General features: G+C 46.0%; 1 protein-coding gene across 1 annotated transcript; it reads left to right on the top strand.

Annotated features, from left to right (window-relative positions):
• The first annotated feature begins 4,625 nt into the window (after positions 1 to 4,625).
• On the top strand, positions 4,626 to 5,877 carry LOC121439030 (transcription factor SPT20 homolog). The gene is made up of 2 exons (XM_041639523.1): positions 4,626 to 5,714; positions 5,821 to 5,877. The coding sequence occupies exons 1-2, from the start codon at positions 4,626 to 4,628 to the stop codon at positions 5,875 to 5,877; spliced, it is 1,146 nt and encodes a 381-aa protein (XP_041495457.1).
• The last annotated feature ends 6,806 nt before the right edge of the window (positions 5,878 to 12,683 follow it).

Genomic DNA, 12,683 nt, shown 5'->3' with positions numbered 1-12,683 from the left:
TTGCTTTTCTTCCCACAGGAGACAAGAAGCTCTGGGTCCCTTCAGGAATAATATGGATCCGGTTTGATCAAAGGAGACCTCCTGAATCTTGATAGGTGATATAGATCAACAAAGGTAATAGCTGGTCTTCCCAGGACTTGGTCATTATCTCAGATTTTCTCAGGGACACCTAAAGATGTCTTTGCCCACAGACAACAGAATGCAGTTTGAAGAACATGATGCCCACCTTCCCAAGGAGGGTGTGGGAGGCTTTTATTTATTTGGTGGCTTATAAATGTGTGTTATCATTTAGGGAAATATAGGAATTTGGGATAAAAGGCAGCTATTAATCTCAAATATTTTGCATTGGCATGGATTTTGGTATATGGGTACACATTTAAAGTTAATTTTGTTACATTGTATATATGCTTCTACTCTATTGTGCTTATGCGGCTCATTTAAAAATGCAATAATTAAGAAATGAGGTTAGTAGTTAATCTATAATAATCAAACTTGTAGTCACATTACATATGTTTTCAAGGTTAAATAGGTATATTTTAGACAGATAAATGATTTTCTTTTTCCTTTGTTGTTGTCCAGGCACCCATGTCTATTATATTCATAGGAGGTATTTTGTGTAACAGCAATTTCAGGGATTTTTTTAAGCTTAAAGACCTTTTGTTTATTTTAGTCATTTTCAATTTAATTTAATTAATTTATTTTAGCTTTTTAATACAGGATTTCTCTGTGTAGCCCTGACTGTCCTGGAACTCACTCTGTAGAACAGGCTGACCTCAAACTCAGAAATCTGCCTGCCTCTGCCTCCTGACATGTACCATTATGTCTGACCACACATTTAAGTTTTTTTTTATTGTTTTTCAGATAAATGATTTTCAAACACTTCAACAACCTACAAAATATGGCCTTTAAGATGTTTAATAAGCTAAGGTTTTTCATGATGAGACACATCTGCTTCTGGCAGCACCAATTTACTTCAGAGAAGTTTGCTTTCTTTGTGGCAAGATTAGCCATTTGGGTAAGAAACTGCATTTGCCTTGACTGCTTGATAGTATGTGATATAAACTGGACATGCAGGATCCACATGAAAATGACTTCTGAACTTTGTCAAAACAAGGTGGGATGATCCTTCAGGGTTCCTGCTTTATGGAAGAGTCTGCAGACATTCTACAGAGCACAGAGGAAAGCGACTGATGAATTTTGCCAATACAGGGCAGGTCAGCCCTTCAAATTTCCTGCTTCACTGTAAAATCTGTCAGATACTCTAAACCTTATAAAGGTGGATGTCCCAACATTGCAGAGAAACTTTGGGTGACTATCCAGGCAACTAGATTTCTCTATTGTTAGGTAATATTAATTCCTTCTGGGGTCTTTGATGGAGTTAAAGACTAAATAATTAGAGTTATACTTATCCTTGGTTATGATAGAAAGTAAATTAGGTATACAACTTTAGAATCACTAAGATAAGATAAGATAAGATAGGCAGTGAAGTATTTTCTCTGAATTTGAATAATACAAATGGACTGAATATGGTAAATGTAATTCTTATTTTATAACATTTTTGTTGTATATAGTTTTACGTGCTAAAATTAAAACTTTTTATTTTTATTTACACAAAATGGGAACAGACCAGCAATGAACATGGATAAGCAAGTATCTCTGTAATAGGATACAGAGATATGCCCTTTGTGTATTTGACCAGAGTGCTATAGCTGGAAATTATGGTAAGTCGATTTTCACCTTTTTTAATTTTTTTTTATTTTTTTATTTTTTAGAAAAGGATTCTCTGTGTCACAGTCCTGGATGTCTTGATTCACAGACATCTGCCCACTTCTGCCTCCTGAATACTGGGATTAAAGATATCCACCACCATGCCCCTCAGCAATTTTCAGATTCTTGAGGCACTCTTTACATTGATTTCTGATTTCCATAGTGGCTGTACCAGTTTGCACTCCTACCAGCAATGAATATGTATTCCCCTTTCTCTGCCTCCTTGCCAGCTCGGCCTGTAATTTGCTTTAATCTTGGCCATTCTAACTGGGGTGAAGTGCAATAATAAAATAGTATAATTTACATTTCCCTGGTGGTAAAAGCTATTGAGCACTTTAAAAAGGTTTCATATGTATTTGCATTTCTTTTTAGAATTTTCTGTTCAGTTCTATAGCCCATTTTTAATTGAATTATTTATTTTATTAATGTTTTGTTTTTGAAAGTTTTGTTTTTGTTTTGGTATATTGTAGGCACTAATTTTCTGTGGGATGAATAGCAAGGTATATCTTTGGTCATAAAAAGTAACTAAAAAATTCAGTTATTTTTAAGCCGGGCGGTAGTGGCGCACGCCTTTAATCCCAGCACTCGGGAGGCAGAGGCAGGCAGATCTCTGTGAGTTCGAGACCAGCCTGGTCTACAGAGCTAGTTCCAGGACAGGCTCCAAAGCCACAGAGAAACCCTGTCTCGAAAAACCAAAAAAAAAAAAATCAGTTATTTTTTTTATTGAGAAAAGGAGAAGAAAAAAAAAACAAGTTTCCACCTCCTCCCAGCCTCCCATTTCCCTCCCCCTCCTCCCACTCTTCTCCCCCTCCTCCCACCCTTCTCCCCCTCCTCCCACCCTTCTCCCCCTCCCCCCACTCCTTTCCCCCTCCCTCTCCAGTCCAAAGAGCCATCAGGGTTTTCTGCCCTGTGGTAAGTCCTAGGTCCTCCCTCCTCCGTCCATATCTAGGAAGGTGAACATCCAAACTGGCTAGGCTCCCACAAAGCCAGCACATTAAGCAGGATCAAAAGTTTTCAAGAAATCTTAACTAAAGTGCTTTTAATCCAGTAGAAAATAATGTGCCCAGTTAAGCGGGAGTTGATATGCTCTAGGTACATTGGATTTTTGTATGAATTACCGAAGACTGTATAATAAAAAAAAGCATTTATTTTAAACTCATCTATAATTTAGGAGTCTCAGGAACTTATGTGGGATTCTTGTCATTGAATGTCTTATTGTCAGTATATGTCATTGCTGTATGTAAGTTATAACATTAGAGAATCTTTTAAACACCTGTCCAACGACTGGCAACAATGGGGCTAGGAAAGGATTAGAAAACAAAAGTCTATAAGTAGTCAAAGAATCAAACCATTTCAAATCCTTCATCAAAACAAAGAAAAATTGAAATGCATAAAGAAACACACACACACACACACACACACACAAATAAATGGTTGTGAATAGGAACACCATGTTATGTGTCCGCCTCTGTGAAAACCGTGAGACCAGAGCCTGTCAGTGTAAGTAAGTAAGGGTCATCACTACGGAGCCTTGGTTGTCCTGGACATGTCTATGCAGCCGCGAACTCACAGAGGTGCTCCTGCCTCTGCCTCCTGCGGGCTGTAACTAACGGCGTGCGCCACCACAGCAAGCCCTTTGCCGCGCCAGCCTGTTCCGTTCTTAAAGGTCCTATCGAGACATGACACGGGTCATGGCTGACAGCGGCAGTTGACTTCCTATCAAAATTGGTGGCTAATGACCTCCTAACTGAAGGGCTCTGTGTTTGGGGGCTCTGCTTATACTTCGGTGTGGTGCGCATGGCTTTGGAAGTTAAATGGGTGACGTGGTTCCCCTCCCCCCACGGCCTCCCACTCTGCAGCGGAAGTGTAACCCCCCTGTGACCCCCCCAGCGGCACACAGCCGGAAAGCAAGTGTGGCCTGACGTGCGCACGCGCCTCCTCTTCGTGAGGAACTTCGGGCCAGCGAGGATTCCGCCTGAGAGGCGCCTCTCGGCCGCTGGTCGTCATCGTTGGCGCAGCGGCCACCCGTTTGCACCCACCGCGGAGGACTGACAGGTACCGAATTTTTAGACACTCTTGAGAAATTAGTGTCCCTAGGTGTGTTGGCCGTTATTGTTTTTTAATCCCTTGAGGTACGGAGCATCCCGGTGGCCTCTAGAATTGTCACCTCAGCCGTGTGGACGTAGCATACGGCGACGCTCTCGGGCTCATGGCGGGCCCTGTGGCTAGGAGGCCGGATTCTTGATGTCCACGTTAAATTAGGGTGGTAATGGAGTCCTATGGTATGGGCTGTGGCGGGGAGGCCCGATTCTTGGTGTCCACGTTAAATTAGGGTGGCAATGGATTTGTTAGGCATGGCCTGTGGCCTGGAGGCCAGATTCTTGGTGTCTGAAATGAAGGTGACAATGGAGTTGTAGGCCATGGCCAGTGCCAGGGAGGCTGAATTCTTGGTTTTCACATTAAATTAGGGTGGCAATGGAGTCCTATGGTATGGGCTGTGGCGGGGAGTCCGGATTCTTGGTATCCACATTAAGTTCGGGTGGCAATGGAGTCCGTTGGTATGGGCTGTGGCAGGTAGGCCCGAGTCTCGGTGTCTACATTAAATTAGGGTGGCATTGGAGTCCTATGGTATGGGCTGTGGCAGGTAGGCCCGATTCTTGGTGTCCACGTTAAATTAGGGTGGCCATGGGGTCCTATGGCATGGGCTGTGTTGGGAAGGCTGGATTCCTGGTTTCCACATTAAATTAGGGTGGCAATGGAGTCCTAAGCAGACAGGAAAACCACAACAGTTCATAATTGCCACTTCCTATTGCTGACAGGGCATGTTTTTTTTTTAAGTGTCCTGACTTGCCGTTATGATGGACTGGAGTTTAGAGGAGGCTTGGAAGCGGACAGATGATATTATTGAGAGTGTTCAGCAGCAACCCCCTCCACTGAAACCCACGTCTTGTGGGGAAAAATCTCTTCAGGAAAAACTGTATGACATTTATGTGGAGGAGTGTGAAAAGGAGCCAGAAGCAGAGGGCCTTCGAAGCAATGTCAACTTGCTAGAGAAGCTTATGAAAAGAGAGCCATTGCCATGTTTAGTGGTCAGCCTGTACCCAGAAAACCAGGGCTATTCTCTCATGCTCAAGGATAAAGATGGAGTCCTTATAGAGCCCTATCCAGGGCCGTATGTAGGACAGAAACTGCTTGAATATTTGGATGCTGAAGAGTTACCTTCCTTTCTGATTGATATTCTGGAAAAGTCTCCTGTGAATGTTTTTCACAGTGGCTGTGTCATAGCAGAAATCCGAGACTACAGGCAGTGTGGTGACATCTACCCTCCCGAGGAGCCTGCTGCAGAGGCTGCTGTGTCCTCTCCTGCTTGCCAAGTCCGGCATATTCTCTTACGTCCAACGATGCAGTCTCTAGTAAGCGATGTCGAGTCCATGACAAGTGACAGCAGTCAGTGGACCCAGGAAGCAAAACTGGAGCTTGAGAGCCAACTGATCTTAGCTACAGCAGAGCCACTGTGTCTGGATCCTTCTGTTGCTGTCACCTGCACGGCCAACAAATTGCTGTTTAATGAGAAGAAGATAATGATAGCCTCCATGAAAAAATCCTTCATGGGTCATGATTGGTCCTGTCTAGACCTGGAGGAAGAAAAGCATGCATGTACATCTCCTCCTGATGTTGCAACAATGATCGCTTGCAGAAAACGAGCAGAGATCAAACCAGGTGACCCATACGATCTGAAGATCCCTGAAGCAGGAAAGTGTGTAGATACATGGAAGCAGAAACCCTGTGAACTGGTGGCCCCTTCAGAGGTGGATGTGCAGAAATACGCTAAAGGGAAGCAGTCTAGGCCCCATGGCGATGACTCAGAATCCACAGCCTGGCCAGATGACTCAGAATCCACAGCCTGGCCAGATGACTCAGAATCCACAGCCTGGCCAGATCCTGAGGTAACATGTGGTTATTTATTTGATTATGAAAAGGGCTGTCATCCATGGGAAACAGAGCCAAGTGTGATGCAGTCCCTTAGTGACCCATTTTTTTCTTCTGAAATAGGGTCACCGACAGAGGGCAGATGTGATAGTCAGATGCTTCTTCCCCAAGTTGCCCTAAGTGGTTGTTTACTTGGTTCTATAGCTGGGGGAAAGATTGAGTCTGGGAAGGCAACGGATGTGTGCCAAGGGTCTGCCCAGAGCCAGGCTGAATGCCTAAGCAAAGAGCTGCAGGGATCCAATGACTCCATCTGTCTTGGCCAGCCCTCCCAAGGGATGAAGGCCAATTCCCCATCAGTGACATCCCCAGTCTTAGAGACAAGAGTGAAGAGCCCAGCTCCACTGTTCACACTACCCTCCACCTCAGATAAGGGCTCTTCAGCACCCAATCCTCCCTCAATAGCAGTCAGAGGTAGGAAGTTTCCAAGACTTGCTCCTTCTCTCCAATCAGCTAGTCTTCCTCAGCAAACTTTGTGGGGAATGAGCAGTATCAATACCCTTGCTGCAGCTGTCCAGCCCTCTGCCAGCTCATCAGAAAGCCATCCAGTCACCCAGAGCCCCAGCAGTGGCACTGCCCAAAATGTTACCAATTTGTTTAGCCTAGCACAGGGATCCCCTGGTTTGAAGAGAGGTTCACCCCAGGTGCAGAGCTTCCCCACTAGTGCCCTAGCATTTACAGAAACCTCTTCCAGAGACGTTCTGTCTCCTATAGGTCAGATGCCCAGTACCCAGACCAGCACACCACAGGGCTCTGTGCAATTAATTCTAAAAAGTACTTCAGGCCCCATAGCTGTCAGGATTCCAACTGGCACTGTCATTTTTCGCCCAGAGTCACAAACACAGCAGCCACAGCAACCACACCAACAGCCACAGTCATGGCTGTATCCACAGCCAGAGCTGCAGCAGTCCCAGCAGCTCCAGCAGCTGCAGCAGCTGCAGCAGTCCCAGCAGCTCCAGCAGCTGCAGCAGCTGCAGCAGTCCCAGCAGCTCCAGCAGCTGCAGCAGTCCCAGAAGTCCCAGCAGCTCCAGCAGTCCCAGCAGCTCCAGCAGTCCCAGCAGTCCCAGCAGCTCCAGCAGTCCCAGCAGCTCCAGCAGTCCCAGCAGCTCCAGCAGCTGCAGCAGTCCCAGCAGCTCCAGCAGCTGCAGCAGCTCCAGCAGCTCCAGCAGCTGCAGCAGTCCCAGCAGCTCCAGCAGCTGCAGCAGTCCCAGCAGTCCCAGCAGCTCCAGAAGCTGCAGCAATCCCAGCAGCTCCAGCAGTCCCAGCAGCTCCAGCAGCTGCAGCAGTCCCAGCAGCTGCAGCAGTCCCAGCAGCTCCAGCAGTCCCAGCAGCTCCAGCAGCTGCAGCAGTCCCAGCAGCTGCAGCAGTCCCAGCAGCTGCAGCAGTCCCAGCAGCTGCAGCAGTCCCAGCAGTCCCAGCAGCTCCAGCAGCTCCAGCAGTCCCAGCAGCTCCAGCAGCTGCAGCAGTCCCAGCAGCTGCAACAGTCCCAGCAGCTCCAGCAGTCCCAGCAGCTCCAGCAGCTCCAGCAGCTCCAGCAGTCCCAGCAGTCCCAGCAGCTCCAGCAGCTGCAGCAGTCCCAGCAGTCCCAGCAGTCCCAGAAGCTCCTGCAGCAGTCCCAGAAGCTGCAACAGTCCCAGCAGCTCCAGCAGCTCCAGCAGTCCCAGCAGATCCAGCAACTGCTGCAGTCCCAGCAGTCCCAGCAGCTGCAGCAGTCCCAGCAGTCCCAGCAGCTCCAGCAGCTGCAGCAGTCCCAGCAGTCCCAGCAGGCCCAGCAGGCCCAGCAGCCCCAGCAGCTGCAGCAGCCTCAGCAGCCCCAGCAGCCCCAACAGCCCCAGCTGCTCCAGCAGCCCCGGCATCTCTGGCAGCCTTGGCAGCCCCGGCAGCTCTGGCAGCCCTGGCAGCCCCGGCAGCCCTTGCAGCCCTGGCAGCCCCAGCAGCCACAGCAGTCCCAGAAGCCCTGGCAGCCCTGGCAGCCTCAGCAGCCACAGCAGTCCCAGCAGCTCCAGCAGCCCCAGCAGCCCCAGCAGCCCCAGCAGCCTGAGCAGCCCCAGCCTTTGTATGTGTTCATTCCAAAACAGCATCAACTACCTAGGGCTCCTATCCCTCCAGAGCCAGCACCACAAACTTACCAGGGCAGCCAGGGAGCTAGCGTTCAGCAATGGGCAGTGCCAACTCAGCAAACTGGTCTCTTTAACCTTGCTGAGGCCAGGAGGGTTTGCCAACCTCAGACAACTGTGGTGTGCCAGGTGGGTTCTAGCCAAAGTCCTGGGCAGATCCTTCCTTCACAAAGTTTCCAGCACCCTACTGCCCAGGTACAGCAGCTATGGGCTTGGGGCCAGAATGTGCAGCTGAGATTGCTGCCACATACTGTGTCTGTGCCCAGAGCAGCCACTCAGCCTAGTCATCAGGGCCACACAGGTGGCCAGCACAGACATACAGAGAGTGGAGGTCCACCAACCACCCCAAAGTCTTAAGTCTTGCCTATACTCCCTTTCTCAAAATTGCAACAATATACTTAAATTTAATAACTTAGCAATAATTGAGAGGTGTATTTGTAAATGATCATTAAAAACAAACACATTTTGCTGTTTTAACAAAAAAAATTAGAATGAGTTTTGTCTTCAATGACTTTTTTTTTTACTCTCTCCACCAAAGACAGGGTTTTTCTGTGTAGCCCTGGCTGTCCTGGAACTCACTCTGTAGACCAGGCCAGTCTGTAATTTCTCTCATGTGCCACTTCCTTTCTTTCCTAAGAACTACATTTCTTCCCTAAAAATTGCTATGGGTGTTTTTCTGTTGCTTGTGTGTTTATCTCATGTAAATATTCCATCTATTGGGCATACATATAGCTGTGGATAGTCAGGAAGATGATTCCTGCTTAATTATATAATTCTGAAGAATAGAAATACTAAGATATCTTCCATTATTCAGACTGACATAAGAAAGTAATAGTTTTCTCAGTCACAAAGACAGCTAATTCTAGACTTCAGAGCTCTTTACCCCTGGAGACAAATATCTGGTTGCTCCTAGAGACAAATAAACAAGGACAAATTCCCAGGTGTTATTTACTGCTGATTCAAGGTCAGGCTAGAAGCAACTTTAGTAGACAAAAATTTCTCAGTACTTGACTTTTTTGCACGTAGTCCCAATTTATGTTACAGGCTCAAGGTTCAACCAACTGTTTACTTTCTGTCTGAGAACTCTCACCAAGTTAGAGCTACGTGCATGGCCAAACAGTTACTCGCTGGCCAGTTGATGTGACCTTCTTAGCCTAAGGGAAACTATGTGACTTATCTTGTGTTATGAGAATGGGTTGGGCCCTGAAAATGTAACATGTAATTGTCCAGAGTTTGGCTGTGAGAAGGAGAGCGGTGTAGGAGAGAAAACTGTGTTGAGTTATGTAGGGAGTGGCTAGAAAAAGAGCTGTGCAGGTGTACGAATGAGGGTATGTGTGCTGAAAGGGAGATGTGAGAAGAAACATGAAGGAATGTAGCTATGTGGAGAATTTATGAAGAATGTTAACTGTGTGGAGCCAAGGAAGGTGAATCTGAATAGAAATGAGATGTAGAAGAGAAACGTATGTAAGAAAGATGTGTAGCCATGGGAAAAGTGATGTAACTGTGTATTGATATGTATGACCGTGTAGGAGAGTGATATATGTATGTAAAGAGAGATATGTAGCTGTATGTAAAGAATGCAGCTGTGTGGAGACAGAGATATAAAGATGGTCTGGTGAGGTTTTTTGGGGGAAGAGCACCAACATCTGGTGTAGGTAACCTCTCATCTACACCCTGTAAGGAAGCCTAATAAACTCACTGGTTCCCCAGAGTGGCTTGTAGTGGAATAGTACCTTGGTTTGCCCCTGGACTCTAGGAGAAAGGGTAGTTGTTGGAATTTAGTAACAGTCTGTATTTAGAGAGAATGAAGCCAAGGCCAGCATTTACTTCTCTTCAGAAATCTTGGGTGACAGAAAAGGCGTGTTGAAATACAGGTGCTGTCAAAGAACATTGTCTATCATGAAGCAGAAACTCCATGTCCCAAACATGCCAGAGTGGACACCCATGATCTCCTAGTGCACTCATCTGTGAAAAACAAAAATTAGTCTCTTGGTGACCTATACAGCTGTTGAAGAACAGAGTGCCCCGACTCATATGGCCTAGATCTCAGTGTAATGTACTTCAGGCTCAGCTTGACTGCCTTTGTCCAAAGCAGGATTTAAGGAAGTGAAAAAACCCTGTTGGCAGTGAGGCCATGTTGTTTCCAGTGATACAAAAATAGCTCTCATGGGAAATAAATGATGTTCTAAGAAGGCCACCTGGAGATCATGTTTGGAATTGGACATTCTTTTTTTTTTAATTTATTTATTTATTAAAGATTTCTGCCTCCTCCCCGCCACTGCCTCCCATTTCCCTCCCCCTTCCCCCCATCAAGTCCCCCTCCCCCGATCAAGTCCCCCTCCCTCATCAGCCCAAAGAGCAATCAGGGTTCCCTGACCTGTGGGAAGTCCAAGGACCACCCACCTCCATCCAGGTCTAGTAAGGTGAGCATCCAAACTGTCTAGGCTCCCCCAAAGCCAGTACGTGCAGTATGATCAAAAACCCATTGCCATTGTTCTTGAGTTCTCAGTAATCCTCATTGGGAATTGGACATTCTTTAACCAGGTACATGACTAGCTGTCCCTCCAAACCTCACTAAGGCTCCTTTAACTCTGACAATCTAAACTCTGTTTTAATTCTCCCTGGCTCCCAAACACAGGATTGCCAATTATTATGCTGTCTCTGCATCCTGACAATATGAAATCAGGATACACCACCACTTCCATAAAATTTTCCCAGAACCTCTTAACATCTGCCTAAGTCCAGCTCAAATCCCTATTCCCTTTTGTGGTGGAGGAAACATCTCTTAGGACCCCTGAAGTTATGTTTTGCTCACTGCTCACGCTACACAAAACTAATTTGGTGCGGTCTACAGGTGTGCTCCTTATGGCTTTCTATACAGGTCTTTTTTGTTGCCAGCTGCTTAGAATCATAATTGTAAAAGAAAAGTGAATAGGCGCTATTTTCAAACTTAGACATTTTCTTCTTTCCTCTTTCCTGTCTCCAATATATGGTCACTACTTCAGGGGAAATTGTTTAGGAAGCTATTGTTTGTGAAAATTAAACAGAATATAAAATCGTGGTGATTAGCGTGAGTTTAACGAGGTGATCATTGGATGCTGGGGCTTATGGCAAATGTAGCATGATGGCATGAGAGGGACATTGATGCTGTGCTTGAATGGGGATTAAGGGAACCTGATTGCCAGGACGAGAGCTTGGGACTAAGATGAAACCGAGTTAGGCACTAGTTCAAAAACTTAATGTAGTACTAAAGTTGTTAAAAAATTCTTAAAGGCAAAATATCAACAGTCAACAATATTTTGAAGAAATGTTTGGGCAAAAGTATCTATGATGAATGCAGATAAAAAAAAATCAAAGAAAGCCAGGTTTGGTGACTCATACTTTTAATCCCAGCACCCAGAAAGTGGAAGCAGACAGATTTTTTGTGTGTTGGAGACCAATCTGGTCTACATAGTGATTTCCAGGCCAGCCAGGGCTCCATAGTCAAACCCTGCCTCCAATAACCCAATAATGATAATAACAATAATAAAATGTATAAACAGATTTACACCTATACTTGCATAACCTTGGGAGTGAGTTTCTTGCCTATCTTCATCCCAGCCCTAGAAAGGACAATGGCTAGCCAGCAGCCAGGGGTTTTCTCACTACTCTAGCTCTCGGCTTCACTGGGAGTTACTAATCCCAAATGGAGAGGGGGCTCAAGCGAACACCTTGGCCAGGGAATGATTGATCAGAGGGAGTATGGTGTTCATGGTTTGTGGCTCATTGTTAAGGGGAGCTGAAACATCAGGGATTGGAGCTGGAACAAGAAGATAGCAGATGATAATGTCTGACCATGCTGCTCTCCCTAAAGTAAGCTAGTCTATGGTGATAACTAGTTGGGTGCCTTTTGGAAAGTCTCAGAGTCTCAAATGGAGGGATGTTTTGGAGTCAGAAGCAATAAAGGATATTGCTATCACAATTTGGGTGACTGTAGCCCCACTGTCATATGAGAAGCCAAGGCTGAAGATGTACGACATGTACAAAAACCATATGTGGGACCAAAGAGACTCCCGAAGAAGCCAGGAGGCGGCCATGTGGAAATGATATTTCCGTGTATTCTGTTGGGAATAGGGCCAAATCTGGAGAGATGCAGTTTTCTGATAGTTGTAAGCACATTGAAGAGCCAGGTTAGGTGGCCTGTGTAAAATCAGGTTTTCTGGGCATATATACAGGGAAAAGGTCATGTTTCTGGGAAACATGATAACTGTATAGAAGCTTTTATTTAAAAAAATATTTATTTATTATGTATACAATATTCTGTCTGTGTGTATGCCTGCAGGCCAGAAGAGGGCCCAGACCCCATTACAGATGCTTGTGAGCCACCATGTGGTTGCTGGGAGTTGAACTTAGGACCTTTGGAAGAGCAGGCAATGCTCTTAACCTCTAAGCCATCTCTTCAGCCCCTGTATAGAAGCTTTTAAAGTCTTTCTTAGTGTTTTTTTTGTTTCTTCTTTCTGGGGTTGCAGGGATCGAACCGAGGACCTTGTACATGTGAGGCCAGTGCTGCATCTCTGACTTTACCTACTGCTTTCTTAGTTTCCCTCTGCGATGTGTTTATTAGCCAAGTAGCACATCCTTGAATTGTCTGTGTCAAATCTGCAACTCCAAACTGCTTTTGGCACACTTAATTGATGTCTTAGTTACTGTTCTCTTTCTGTGAAGGCATACCATGACCCGAAGGAACCTAAAATTGTTGGGGGCTGTGGACCCAGACCCTGAATTTCCTGTAAACAACTTGTTATGCTTGCAGCTGCTCTGAGCAAAAAAACT

The sequence above is a fragment of the Microtus oregoni genome, unplaced genomic scaffold (genome assembly GCF_018167655.1).
Source record: "Microtus oregoni isolate MIOR12 unplaced genomic scaffold, Mior012 000059F_ref0000304, whole genome shotgun sequence".
NCBI classification, from domain to species: domain Eukaryota; kingdom Metazoa; phylum Chordata; class Mammalia; order Rodentia; family Cricetidae; genus Microtus; species Microtus oregoni.
Note: the sequence above shows the minus strand (reverse complement) of the source record. Positions and strands in the feature narration are given on the sequence as shown.